General features: G+C 39.4%; 2 protein-coding genes across 8 annotated transcripts in view; one reads left to right on the top strand and one right to left on the bottom strand.

Annotated features, from left to right (window-relative positions):
• PLPPR5 (phospholipid phosphatase related 5) overlaps positions 1-15387 on the bottom strand; it is a 169403-nt gene that overhangs the window by 76174 nt on the left and 77842 nt on the right. Inside the window, exon 1 of one of the 7 annotated variants that reach the window (XM_015870096.2) lies at positions 5529-5608. The exons of the other annotated variants lie outside the window; for them this stretch is intronic. The gene's annotated coding sequence lies outside the window, so the exon portion shown is untranslated. Of the gene's footprint in view, positions 1-5528; positions 5609-15387 lie in introns of those variants that run through there. 7 annotated transcript variants of the gene reach the window in all.
• PLPPR4 (phospholipid phosphatase related 4) overlaps positions 12990-15387 on the top strand; it is a 28934-nt gene continuing 26536 nt past the window's right edge. Inside the window, exon 1 of the mRNA XM_015870087.2 lies at positions 12990-13141. Within this exon, the coding sequence (XP_015725573.1) occupies positions 13064-13141 (78 nt within the window). The 5' untranslated portion in view covers positions 12990-13063. The remainder of the gene's footprint in view (positions 13142-15387) is intronic.

Genomic DNA, 15387 nt, shown 5'->3' with positions numbered 1-15387 from the left:
TCAGGCAACTCTAGAAAAGACTGCACTGCCATGTGTAACAAAATGAATACAAGTTTTCTGTATGTGCAGTTCAATATAATTGGAAGCTATAACTGAGTAAGTCTCATCTGCAGCATATTAATTACAGATGAGGCTTCACTAGAGAAAAGGACCCTGAATGACTTTACCAAGGTGACACAAGGTGAAGCACTCGAGGTCAAAAGCAAGGCCCCTGTTTTTCAGCTGTTCTTACAGAGGAAATAGCATCCTAATAAGTTTAGTACTTAGAGCTTCCCTACAAGGAAGTTGAGTAGGTTATTTGAATGAGCTGGAAGAGGAAAAGAGTGAGGAAGAGCTATGAAGACCTTCTTTTAGTTCTTCTATTTAATGCAATATTAATGCATGCCACATTGTATTAGATGTAACACAAATTTACACATTTCTTCTCTGTAGGTTACTGCAAGTCTCTCTTCTAGGAGCAGATTAACTAGAAGGAAATCAAAAAAAAAAAAAAAGCTCTTTTTCTATAAAGTAACATATAGATTTCAGAGTTTGTGGTAGCAGGAGTGACCTGAAATTACATGCAATTTACACCTACAGAGACATGGAGATTATTCTCTTCTGTCCCTAGAGTCCATAGAGCTCCTACAGAAAAAAAAAACAGGTGAATTTTACACTTAACCTTCAAGCTTATCTTCAAGAACATGTACTTCTTTTTTTGCCTTACTGAACATGCCAGAAATATATGTGCTCTTAGAGGTATTTTTTAATTTCTTTTTTCCTTCAATTCACAACTGATTATATTTTTTGTTACAAAACTGCATAAGAACCAGCTTCCTTTGGGGATTCAAAGATTGAGAAAAAATGTACTCAAAAACTCAAGTTTAGTTAAAAACCGATAAGTTATATTTTCAAGATTTTTTTTTTCATAGAGCAGCAGTAACAATAATCCGTATTTCTTCCTTGCTGTGATATACCCACAAAGATACAAAAAGGACACTGTAAAAAGCACAAAGGTTGGCACAGAGAGCTTATGAAAACATAAAAAATAACAACACCATCATGGGACAAAGTTAATGGAACAAACATCAAGCATTTCATGCACTTGCCTTTACCACATTCCCACCTTCCCCTCCTAAGAGTTTTGTGACGCATTTATGGTCAGTTTTTTCTGAGTTCCAGAAATAATTCTTAAAGTGCTTAGAAAGAATTGCACAAACAAGTGTGAGACACTGGAGAAACCAGCTGACTGCACACAAAGAATTTGTACAAACTAAGCACGCTAAAGAAATCAACACTTTTGCTAATCTGTATGAAGATGTTTCTTCCTAAAACAAATTATGAAAATACTCTAGACAAAAATAACCACTACTTAAATGAAAATGCCCATGAAACAGAATATATATACATTGTTTTAAGCAAGAAGAGGCGAATCTTTGATGACCTAACCTTTCATTTAAAATAAATATAATGGATATCTGGTGTAGAGCAACAGAGTGAGTATTCAGGTGACAGTTCCTAATGTTGATAGCAATGCACAGAAGTGCATTTTAAATGAACTTTCTCCAACACTTGAAAAAATCAAATTTGATGGTATGAACCAGATAAGAAGAAAGCATATCTTCATATCTGAGAAATCTAGCTAGGCAAGCAATTAGGAAAACAGGACACTGGTGATCTGTATGTAATTCCATCTCCTTGTAGAAACTGCATGTTCTTTCTGCTAAATATTGCAACAACAGATACTGCTTTCTACTAGGTTCCTTATCTTCAGCTAAAGTTGTGCCTGACTAGCCCACAATTCTAACTACAGCACCTTAGTTTGCTACCCTGGATTCTACCAGCAGGTCATAGATGAACAGGTACCTTCCCACAGTGGAACTAGAAGGATGAGTGAAACACGAAGCTTTCTGGATACATCTGCTCTCAGTTACTTGAAAAGCTGAGAGCAAAGGAGTAGAGGGGTAAGAGTCTGAAGGACAGGACACACCATGCTCAGCAGCCTACCTTGACTGCTCCCAGAACCACTTCTGCCTGCAAAAATGGAAACTGGTGTCACATCAGCAGTGAACACTGCTGCAGTTAATATTCAGAGTACAGTGAGTACAGGCACAAGTAAAAAGAAAGGTGTCATATTGCTCCTCTCTTCAGGGTTTAGTCACTTGATTTCTGCTTACTGTCTCAATTAACTAATTGCCCTAAGAAAGGCCTGTTGGCTGGTAATATCCAGGAGAAAGTATGACAAGGAGTACTATGTAGAAAAGCATAGGGAGTTTGGAAAGAGACATGGTAAAAGTGAACAATAGAGGGCAAGATTAAAATGGAAAACCAAAAGAGCTGGATAAGAGAATAAGATAAAGAAGGGACAACGGGGAAGGAAGCAAAATGATGCAGGGGAGAGTGAATGAGGCATGAAGATAGAGCAAAAGAAAGATAAAGCGTGTAGAAGATGTGATAGAACAGGAACAATAAAATAGCAAAAAAAAAAAAGAGGGGGGGTGGGAATTGACATGGAAGAGAGATGAACAGGAAACACATAAGCATATGGAGAGCATTAAAGGAAAACAAATAAGCGCACTGACAGAAAAGGACCCACATTACAGTGATACTTGATTCCAAGTCATCAAATCCTTTTTAATTACCTTCTTCAAGTTTCCAAATCTTATATCTATATCCCAAGATAAATCAATATTCAGTGGTTCAGCAACCAAACCATTAGCAAATTAATGCATACACTTTGAGCTCTGTAAAGTTGCTAATACTCTCTATCCTCTTAACTGTAGTCATAGTCTTGATGCCACAATGATTTAAAATGTAGGTATTTAACCTGGTTTAATCATGATGATAGGTGCAGCCACTGCTTTTAATTTTGCTTTTGCACCATAAATAAACTTGCTGATCATATCAAAGAGTCACAAACAATTTCCACCTGGCATCCGAGATGGTGATATGTTCATCTGCATATTCATCAAGTGGTGTGCATGTAAACAAGAATGCTTTGCTGATTACCTACCCCACTTCTTCTTCTGTAATGAAATCCTTAACCCTTAAGATCTTCTAACAGAAGGCCAGCCTATCTGAACTTCAACAGGAACAAAGGGAAATATTCCCACAATCTTAACTAATTATCATCAATTGAAGGTAAAATTTCTCATAAGACACTAATCCTTTCTGTAGTCAAAATGATGTGTTAGATGCAGAAAAAAATTGGAAATAAATTATTGCCATTAGAGAGTTAAATGCGCTTATTTAAAGAGCAATAAAATGAAGTACTAAGCAGTAATAAAAATATCACATCCTTCATATATTTTCCCTCTTTTTCAGCATGTAATTTGTCATTGGTCACAGTTCCCTATTTAGAAATTATAATTTCTATCTGGAAAGCATTCTACAAGGGCAGGAAGGCAAATAATAGTAATGAAAAAGCCATGAATATTACATTCTACTGAACAAGAGTTGATATTGATGTTCTGTTGTCAGAGTCTCCTAAATCTCAAACAAATGTCTCAGTCAACATAAATGGACTCTTGGGGGGGAAGATGAAGCAAACTTCACAATTGTATATTCAGATAAATTTGGAATTAAGAAAATACTACTAATGGTTTTGTATCTTTTAAAATCCAATAGTTAGTCTTTATATATTTAATCTACCTAAAATTAAAACAATTATATTTTTGGTCAATATAGGGATAATGCTGACAATTGGTCAGGATGATATCTGTTTGTCCATACAAGGGAAAGAGTTGTTAAATAATTTATGTTATCTAATTAAATAAATAATGTTATCTACATTAATTTGAGACCCCAGTATTTTAAATTCTGTGGAATACTACTTTAAAAATCCCACAGAAGGAATGACTCGCTTTCCATAGATTCATAAGTGATTGGGGTAAATAAGTTTTGAAGCTCAATAACACTTTTTAACAAAGCAGATCTCCAGCATTTTCCTTAACCTACAGCATTTTGCAGCAGCAACAGGTAACTCACATTTCCTTGCTCCACAGTCCAATGACAACTTACTTGGAAAGCTTCTCCATGGAAGCCATTTTCTTCTATATTATTCTAAGAGAGAATTTACCCTCTTCTAGAACTTAGTACATAATTAATTCAGGCTATCCTCTAGTCAGAGCTCACTGGGAACAGCTGCTGAAACTTCCTGGGCTGCACAGCATTCCCTCTCCCAAATCAATTCAGAAAACTACCCTAAACATCTTGCTGTCTTCCTGGAAGGATCAGAACAGAGCACCAGCAGAATCTGCCTTCGATCCTTCCACGAAGAAAACATACAGCCTCCACTTCTGCTTGGCCCTGCTGCAAAATTATTTTACATTTTCCACATGTTCTACAAACTCAACAAGTTCCCACAGAACAGGCATCTAGAAACAATTTGGGACCATCAGCAATAACTGCCTACTCTCAAACCTCACCCAAAAAATCAGTAGATTTTTGAAGAAATGTATTAGAATGAGGAGTGAATTTAGATGCAGAGCTTACAAGTTAGAAATTACATATGGTAATGCTCATATGCTCCCATAAACACAATAAATAAAAGTTTACTTATTTATCACAGTAGTCTATTTACTTAAATGAACAACTCATCAGTAATTGAGTATTTTTAAGACAAGTTTTGAATGAGTACAATCATAGAAAATACAACCTATTAAACTTTCAAGCACATATTGCACAAGCACACCTGTAAACAGAATATGGTCTGCATCACTCAAGTAACAAGCAAACATCCCCATTTTCTGTGTAAGTTGCACATAATAATTAACACCCCTGAAAAATCAGTAAGAAAGTCACATTGGCTTGAATGGGTTTAAGATATTCCAGACATAGAAAATGAAGTATTGCATTAAGAAAAAAATAAATAAAGTCACTATCTTACATGATGGATATCATCTCATTACTATTGTCACCATTACTTATGATAATCTCTCTTCAGTTATTAAGCTAATACATTCAGTCTATGACTTATCATTCTAAGCTCTTAGGTTTTGGCACAGGAATAAATGGAAATTTAGTGCAATAGTGTAAGACACTGGCAAGATTCAGAAGACACCAGGTGTCGTAGCCATTTCAGGCAAATTGTAGTAGGACAGCTTACAGAATATTATTCAATTACTGTTCTAAGGAAAATGCATCTTTTCTACTTCAGGAACTTTTTGTACTAGCAGAAACCAAGCTTTATAACTAAAATAACATAATTCTCCAAATGAAAAACCATAAACAGAACTTTTCTGTCATAATCACTGAATGCACATGACACATTTATAAGCCTAACTGTCCCAGGTATATCAGATCAAACAAGCTACTCAACAAAGTTAAGGTCTTGTGATGGTCAATCATATTTCATTTCTTCAGTTACAAAATAAGGATAGTTTACAGATAAATAAATAATGAGGTGCTTATTTGCCATGAGTAATGCTGGAACACAACAGAAAGAGCAGCAATGATAACTAAGCAGCAAGGTTCTAGACTGCAGCAAGTGAGGACTTGTTTGGGTGTAACAGCTGCAGACACAGAAACAAAGAAAAGAAGCTACGTACCTTCAGAAGTCCTCAGGCACACAGGGACCTCCAGCAAGATACTCTTGCTTCCACTGCTAACCTTTATATGAGGTCAGGGAAACTGTGGATCCTGGCTCTATCCCTTCCAATCACTCAGGGGCATTACATGCACCTGAGATCCCCTGGGTTGGCCATGCCTTCCATCAGGTGCTTAATTGCTGCTTCAAGCCATGATTTAGCATTCCTGCTACACCATGATAAGATAAATCAGTATTTTAGATGAATAATCATAATAACCCTGACCCAAGTGCATTTGTCACAAAGCCTTTTATTTCCAGCTGACTTTAGAAGGCTGAGAGTAACTGCTATATTGCAGAGAATTCAACTTCAATTATTATAAACAATATTTTTTTACAATAATTATTGTAAATAATTCACTATTTCTACCAAAATCACACTTGGGGTGAGAATTAAACAAACAAACAAAAAACCTGCAAGTGTAATACATTCTTATTTGCTTCCCTACATAAGTGTAACTCTACAAGAGCAATTTGATACACAGAAGCAGAGAGCAAATATCATCCACAGATTTCTTTAGGTCAACAAAAGGAAATTTTGAACACTAATGAAATCCCAAAACCAAATTCCTAGATTCACATTAATTCTTCCTGAATCTGTATAACAGATATATTGTTATATCAAGTATAACAATGCCAGGCAGACATTGTTCAGAATAGTTGTTTCAGAACCACTGCATTTAAACTCTGAATAATTTTGAATGCCTATCAACCATGCCACATTGTGTCCCATATACAGGTTGTTTTTTTATTACAGTGCTAATAGAAACAAATTCTTAACTGCTGCATGGTGTTTTGGTAACTACATACAGTTTCCCTTTTCTTTAAGGACTTGTCTGTTGCTTTCTACCTGGAATGTCTATAATAACACAGCAAAAGATTATTTGAATAACAGATAAACAGAGAAAAAAAGAGCTCAATTATAACATTTCAGAAACCAAAATATAAGCAATCAATGATAACGCAGGCAATCTTGACTTCATTTAGAAGAACACATTCCTTTCAGTTTCAAAGGCAGGAGCAGCTGCATTAGAAAAATCAAAATGGCATAAAAAATAAGGTTACAGTATTTGGAACCACAGATGGGTATGAGCATAACACCCCTACTCAGGACTTGTGCTCTGAACTCCAGCAATATCCTTATCTCAGAAGCCCAGAAGCTTCTACTCTCTGATCACTCTACTCATCACACAGGAAAAAATAAAAACACCAAAAAAAAAACCACACCTTGATGTTGAATAAAAAGAATATTTATCTGGCTGTATTCAGCCTTTATTCATTGATAATGTATAGAAACTGGTGCACATTCAAATAACTACATTCATAACTAAGGGTCACAGGACTACACACACTGTACATGGGCAGTATTAGGGCAGTATTACTGATCCAACATGCAGCAAATGCACACTCCCAGGAAGCACTGTAGCTGATGAATGCATACAAACAGCCAGTAGAATGTATGTACAGTAGATTCCAGCATACAACAACAGGATTGCAATTTGCAGCTTCTCTTGACATTGAAAAAAGATTGAGCAGTGCAGAGTTAACTGTTGAGCCAAATGTCTTTCTGCCTGACCTTCACATTCTGCACTAGAAACTACCCAGAGTACCACAGTGTGTCTAAGATGTGCACCCATCTGGCATTTCACTGCTCAGCAGGCACAACTGCTAGACACAATTTTGCAACATCAACTGCAAAATCCTCAGTTATTTTCACTAATGATTTTTGTGCAGTACCCTCCATGCATAACATTTATTAATAATGAGTTTTTCTATTGCCTGATGTAAATTTTTTTTCATGGAAAATGTCATGTACGTTTTAAAAAATATATGCATTTCATCATTTCCCTTTCTTTATTAGTTCAGTGGTTTTCTGGTGCCATACACTATAAACAGTTAATGTTAACACATACTGAGTGCTACTGTGAAACTGCAGCCATTTTTAGCTGACATGTTTTCACTCCAATGTCACTTTGCAACTAAGCTTTAAGACCCCATACATGCATAAGAAACATTTTTATAGCACACATACAGATACAATAGGTTTTTATTACTTGGTTTTAATAATTAACAGTGAAAATGAGTGATTAATGCTGAAAGAAAGGAGTTTTCTTCAGTTCTGAGGCCACCTGATTTGCACCCTTGACAACACACCACACTGTAATTACAGGCTTTCATAATAATTGATGCTCTCATTGGAAAATTTATGTTGGACTTCAACATTGCAAAGATAAAAAAAAAAATAAAAAAAATCTCTTGTGAACTTGGAACATCTAAGAACACTCTGAAAATCAATAATTTAGTATTTTAGATACTTTTCCTGTTACTTACTATGAATAAGTCACCATCTTGCTTTTATCACTGAATGCTAAATTTCTTTCCCAAAGCCGTGCACACAGTTTAACTTGTTCACAGAATCTGAAGCATACATTTTTCATTAAAATCTACTGTAATACTGTGTTAATGTATATAACTTTGAGAAAAACCTCTTTGAGAGGGAAGATATTTAAATCGGAAAACCATAACAGAATCTGAGACGTGGCAAAACTAAGGTCATATACAAACATGCAGTAATCAGGACAGGCTAGATTAGTATCAGCAGGTGACTGTGGCAATACTACTCAAAATGTCAGATGTATATCAGCACTTTTCTGACACGGGGTTTGATAACAGACTTCAGGATTCCTGCTGAGACTTCTGCATTTCTGTTTAGACCAGTGTGTACTATGGCTAATTACATGGCAGCAGTTTTCCACTCAACCTCTGCCTCAGCTCATGCAGCAAATGACTGATGTTTAATTAGCTGGTTAGAAGCAACTTGCCCGGAGTCAAGCAAAATGTGTGTGGCAGAAAATTACTGCACAGAAATACAGATCTGTGATTTATTGATACATACTCAAAATTGCTATTAAGAGCCAATGATATTCCAGAAGCAGTCTGAGATTTTCACATTTTGTGATGTATGCAGGTAACCAAGGATAAGCTAATATTAGAATCAGAACAAAAGCTTATCAGGCATGTCATACATAAACTCCTTTTACCATATTCCACATGAGCCATGCAAAGACAGCTTCACTAAAAGCCAAATAAATACTCAGTGCTAAACACCACATTAAAGGGGAACCATTCCTACAAACCAGTCCAGCATTATGCTTCCACAGCTTCCAAACCAAAGCCTGTTCAAGGACAAAAAGCATAGGCACATATGTCTGCAAAAATACTAGATAGGTGTGTTCATAGATGATATTTGAAGCCACAGATTCAGAAGAATGATCCCATCATGACTCATGCAAAACATGCAAAATTCCTTTTCTAGACCAAACAATGCAGTGTAAAAAGCAGCAGAGAAGACAGGAATCATTCAGTCACGTGCTGCTTTAAAGCTGTGACCTATATCTAGTAGTCAAAGAAAAGACTTGAGAAAATAGAGCTTTACAGCAACAGGAGATTATTAGGCATGGTAGAGAAACAATTGCTTGACACAATTACAAATTCAAAGCAGAATTTAACTCTTCCATCTGCACTGTGGATCTCTTATGTTTCAAACACATTCCACTATGGATCTTTCCTAGTGCTGTCAGAGACTTTCTATCCAAGAGTGCTCTGTGCCACACAAACAGAGGAGTTACAAGTGGGTAAATAATTTATCCTTAATATGAAATAAATCAGTAAAGAATCTTGAATTTACTAAAAGATAGTGCTAATACATAAAAGGGTGTCCTTGCCACCATTCAGTTATCCACATTTGTTATATTTTCCTTTGATTTTTCCTATTTATCAAGTGCATCTGTAGGATCCCTCGATAGGATGCTAGAAAAGATGTCGCTTTGTGGTCTGACATGGATTTTGACTTGGGAGCCATTATTTTGTTTTCTCCAAATACCAGAATATATCAAAGCAGTTGCACCAAAGCTTAGAAAGCCTGTCAGTGAAATAATTTCAAAAACTTCTACGTCACAACCACAGCAACTCTTTAAATGTATGACTGTAAAATAACCAATATCTCTCACTTGCGCAAGGCAGATTACTTATGGAGTAACATGTGAATTCAATACTCAAAGCAAATTTCCCTGACCAGATATTTACCTGACGGATTGAGGGAAAAAAGAAATATATATATATATATTATATACACACATATATATACACACACAAATACACACAAACACACACTGCTGCATTTCTGAATTCAGTTATGTCAAGCAAAGCAGAACAGCAGAGACCAGTTCCCATATGCTACTTTTTCTCTAGAAGAGGTTTATTGTTGAGCCCATATAATCTATTCCACGCTTGGGGGGAGGGGGGAGGGAAACAATAACAAAACCAAGTAATCCATCCGTACAGCATGAAAATGTTAACTCTGGTCCATGCCCTAGAAATGACCTTTGAGTGGGAAAATTGTGGGGCAGCCCCAGAGGAAAGGGTTTCCTTCTACTATCTAGCAACAGTAACTGCAGCTGCAGCCTCTGGCCAAACTTCTGCTTTCTACAAACCGCTCAGTGCCACTGTCTGGCCAATGGATCTGTAGAGCCATAGATTTGTTGGCTCTCTGCCCATTCTATTTCTTTCTTCAAATTATTTCATCCCGCATCTGCAAGGGTATTCTTTCTGTTCCCATGGAAGCACTTCCTGTGCCCAAAGCTTACCAAAGCCTAGGAATAAAGACAAACTTTGGTTCAGAGGGGAGTAGCTGGGTAAAGAGATGGTGACCTGCAGTTGAGTTCTCTATGTTGTACCCTTGCCAACACACCAGGCTATACTGGAAAGCCATTTCATACCATGTTTTTAATAACTGTCATGGTTGCTCTCTGCCTGAGAACTGCAAAGAAACGATTCTTTCTTCACTTAAAGAAGGTCCATCAATAATACTTCTTTAGCAGGGGGATGGTTTTGCATCAAGGGGAGCACTTACAAATCAGCTTGAAATCACCAGATGCATTCACTGACAGCCAAGTTTTCTTTTTGTTGGAGCAAAAATAAATCTCTTCTCAAAATCCTATTCCAGATGAGTCAGAAGAAGCTTACACTCCAGATCTTTGCATTTTATCTTCTTGTTTCCTGACTTCTTTGATACTTAAAATCCTTCCATGAGCTCAATTGGTCTTGCTGAAGCAAAGCATAAACAGTTTTATGCTTTAAGAAAAAGAATAAAAACACCAAAAAAGCAGTTTTATGCTTTATGCTCATGTACTTCCATGACATTCCTGTTACAAAGATTGCTTGAAGGTGGGTAAAATCCATCAGCATTAACACAGATACTGTACTTATGACTACCTTGCGTGTAAATAGGATGCATAAGTCATGCATCATCATGCTTCCTTGTAAGACTATCTTGATTGAGACAGATAGGAAGCATTTTCTGAATCTTTTTACTAAAAATACTTTCTGGTTTGGGAAATCATGCATATGAGATAGTCCTTAACACAGCGACATATCCTTGGCCAGTGCTACCTACCTATTTCCCCCACCATACAGCCACTTTCTTTAGGAACACACATATATTTTTTCCTACAGTTGCTTCACTTCCACCATATCATATATATGCCTCCTCTTAACTCCCACAAGCAGTACATTTGCAAAACAGTGGCATACAAAACCAAAGAGTTGACACAAATCTTCCTACTCTTACAATATTCACACACCTCATACAACACACCTATTTATAGAAAAAATTCACAAAATAGAGGCTGGCTCCCTGTGTTTTACTGTAACTATCACAGCTAGACTCTTAATTGGCCTTTAGTTACTATAATAACAATATAATTAACAACAGCTTTTGTCAGCTTCTAGAATTAAATAACCATGTGAGTTCTCAGTTCATTCTACCATGAAGCTCCCTATCCTTCTTATTCTTCCAGAGTGAAGCAATCTGTATGTGAAAGAGTTGTAAACAAAGTACTCATAAGTAATTTTTGATAGACTGCGCTCATGACTTCCAAGCCAGACTCATGACTTCCAAACAAGTGAGGCTGTATAGTAAATGCAACGCTCAGTGGCTAATCAGTCATTAACTACTACAAATGGGAAACAACAATTTGGCATTAGCAAAATCATGCTCAACTTTTGCTGTTTTATTTGGGATAAGCCAACATTAAGGCCAACAAAAAGGGACATCTTTAACTTAGAGGCTAGAACACGAATTGGTAAGAACCAAAATCAGACACCCACACACTGCCCAGAATCATGTCCTGGAATTTGGCTCTTATATCCAAACACATACCTCCTCTGCTCCCAGAATCCCTCCTGGACAACTCCTCTGCCCAGAGCCCCCACTGCCTCCTCTTCTCCAGTTACCATGAGCCCCAGGTACCTCTGAGGCCAGAGAAGCCCCAAAATTCCAGGCTGACAAGAGCTAGGACAAGATCACACATTGGCATGGCAACCTGCTGGAGCTCTGAAGTCTTTTTCAATGACCTGGAGTCAGATTATGGATCTGATTTTCACACTTTATTGCAGGCATGAAAAATGATGAGTGCATTTTTACATTTAACATCTCATGAGACTCTGTTTGCCTGAGAGACTGCTGGAAAAAAGAAGGGACTGGTGGCATCTTAACTCCTTCTGCCATAGCATGCTGGCTACAGCACTAAGGACTATTTGGAGACTGAACAAGGCAGCAGGTTATTTCCCATACTCCCCAAAGCAGGAGGGACAGGAAATGAACAGGTCCTTTTTAGCCACACTTCTTTCATTTAATGGTAAAGCTAAATGCCACAACACAAGCTGACAGGTACAAAACAAGCTCTGCACACATCATTAATGTGCTGTAGTGGGGTGACAAGGCTACCTCATTCACAGAAGTCTGCAGGCCATATCCAGGATACCTGTTATTGACATCAACTGAAGTTCACCTGAGAAAAGGCTGCAAGCTTTGATCCGTAGACAGGATCTCAAAGTACCACACTTCACCATGGAAACAATTGTTCAGGTTAATTCCGTTCCTTTTAAGGCTGCAGCAGGAACTGTACCTCACATTCCACGCATAAGAGAAACCACATGCTTGGTTTTGCCCTCGTTCCCATCCCCATGTCCCCTGGCTGGTACGGGAGCTGGGTGAGATGTCATCAGTGCACCGAGCTCTCACAGAGAGCATCCACATGAGAACATCAGCCGTGTAGGAACGCTGTTCCCAGGGCCATCCCACTGCTATTTCAGATAAAGGTTTCCCAAAGACTGAAGCTTCAGTTTCATCCTGGATCAACCCCGTGCACCCCCACACCCGCCGGGATCCCTCGCAGGTGTCTCAGTCCCGCACCGCCCATCTGCCGGTATCCCGACGGCTGCAGCCAGAGCTCCCCTGGCCCTGGGGGGGGCTTCCCCTCCCTCTCGGCAGCCCGCGGACCCCGCAGCGAAGCAGTTAAGCGACCGGGCCCCCGCCGCTCCTGACGTCAGCCCGGCGCGGGGACGCGCTGGCGGCGGCGGGCGGAGGAGACCGCGGCGGGCGGCTGCCAGCGGCCGGGGAGCGCTGCCGCGGGGCCGCCCGCAGCGCCCGCCAGCATGTCCGCCAAGGAGCGGCCGAAGGGCAAAGTGACCAAGGACAGCGTCACCCTCCTGCCCTGCTTCTACTTCGTGGAGGTGAGTGGCCGCCAGGCTCCTTGGGGACCGGTCGCGGCTCCGCGCGGGGATGGCTCCGGGTGCGGGGAGAAGGTGCCACGGGGCGCTCCGCCGGGCAGCGTGGCTCAGCGCTGTCCCCGCAACGCGGGTTGCGGCATCCTCACGCCGCGCTTTGCCTTTCCCGCAGTCAGCGGCGAAGCCCACCGCCAAGAGCTGGCGTTTTTTAGAGGGAATTATTTCTCAGAGTTGCTCGGACGCGAAAAGGCTGCTTAAGAAAATGGTGCCGTGTACCCAGGGACCTCTCGAGAGGAAGACGTGTTTCGAAAAGAGCTTCCAGGCAAACGCTGCTTGCGTTTCTTTGGCAGAATAAAAATCTCATTCAGAAAGGAATGCTCAGGAAAATAGAAATGTTCTTGAAATGATGATCGGTGGTGTCTTTCTGTCAACACCTGGATTATGTGCTGTCTCTAACAGAGCTAAAAATGCATGTGCTGGAATGGAATGAGGTTCTGTGCACATCTTAAAGAGCAAAGCCTGCTATGGCTGCTCAGCTGGTAGCAGGTGCAGTTGCAGAGGCACTCTCAGCTCTGTGCGTCGCTTGCAGGCATTACGCTGCCTGGGGAGGTACAGCCATGTAGGTGCTGCTAGAAGATCGCTGGTAGGCACGGGCTTAGCTTAGGAGGAAAAAATGGTTTATGGATGGAGCACAGTGTTTCAGATGACCTCATTCACAGGAAGGCAACTGAGGCATGGTGAGGCATCGTGTAACATCTCAGGGCAAGATGGTAACGAATTTAATGGTAAAATATTGTATAAGAATTAATTATAACTGGCAGTTTAAATGAAGATATGGGCACGTACACAGTACTTAATGTATGAAATCTTAATACAATAAAATATTTTAAAAAAGAAAAAAAAAAGAAAAAAAAGAGAAAATATAGAGAAATAACTACTTTAAGGTACATTTGAATGGCTTTGGAGGTTCTCTGGAAGGTAGAAAAGATAAATACCAGTAGGGGTTTCAGATAGCACAGGCATTTTCTACACCCTCCCTCCATGAGCACAAGATATGACCAGGAGCTAACCTAAAGTAAGCAGCACCCACTGGAAAGCTCTGCATAGGCTCCTCATATAAAGGCATCATGCATATCCTATCACTGTACTAAGCCTGCTCAAGAAATACTCTTTGATGGAAGGAGTTTGCTGTGTCATACAACTTACATTAGTTTTTTATAGGAGGGAGAAATGAAAATTGGAAAAGTCCCTAAAGAGTAAGGAGCATCCTAACTCTGTGCTATCCTTATTGCTTGGGGAATGAAGGATGAGAATTTACTAAACCTCATTTTGGGAATAGCTGTGATACAACGTAGGCACAATGCAGAGATTCTGGAATACACAACAGAACCACAGTTTGGTGGGCTGCGCTTTGGCCTGCAGCAAGATGGGATGAGTTACAGAGCAGTGGCACAAAACATGTGGCTGCTGCTCATGAGAGTTGCTTTTATAATACTAATGCCATACTTGCAGTTCCCCTAGAAGCTCCCTGTAGCTGTTACAAGGAATAATGCAAATGATCCTGCAAGTGGCACAGAAATTAGACTGAGCTCTTTTGCACAAATAGCAGGTGAGTTCTCCACTCTGATATGTACTAAGATCTTCAACAGGTCACCTACAGTTAGAAGTCAAAATGGGGGGTGATCAGCACTGCAGAAGCTCTTCAGTGCCCAGCTGCTCTGAGATGGAGTCAGCGTTTACAATTAAGAGTGGACTACTAATGAACTGCTGGGACTTCTATGTGATTCCTTCACAGGAACAGAGCCTAGAAGCTGTATGAGCCCTTGTCCCTGAGAATCGAGTTCTAACTGCTGAACTGCAGACTTATGCCCCCTCATGAGACAATTAACACTCAGGTATTTAATACAAATAAGAGCAACAATTAAGGGGAAAAAAACTGCCATCCACCAAAGCCTATACATCAATTAGGAAAATATGAGCTACCGTTCCTCTCCTGTTGCACAGCAGGAGGATTTGAATCAATTTCCCACATTTTAGGTGAGTACACAAATCATTTGAGTGAAGAGGTGACAGCAATTCAGATAGTATTTAAACAGTTTGAATTTCTTCTGTACACCTACCCTACATTTACCCACATTCACACTAATTCTGATCAGACCAATGGCAATGCCTTCCTGGGGCTTTGCAGCATAGGCAGATGCCAGCACATCAGCAGCATAAGAAAATGGGAAGGATGGCTTGCATTCCTCTGC

Source organism: Coturnix japonica, chromosome 8 (genome assembly GCF_001577835.2).
Source record: "Coturnix japonica isolate 7356 chromosome 8, Coturnix japonica 2.1, whole genome shotgun sequence".
Lineage (NCBI taxonomy): Eukaryota > Metazoa > Chordata > Aves > Galliformes > Phasianidae > Coturnix > Coturnix japonica.
Note: the sequence above shows the minus strand (reverse complement) of the source record. Positions and strands in the feature narration are given on the sequence as shown.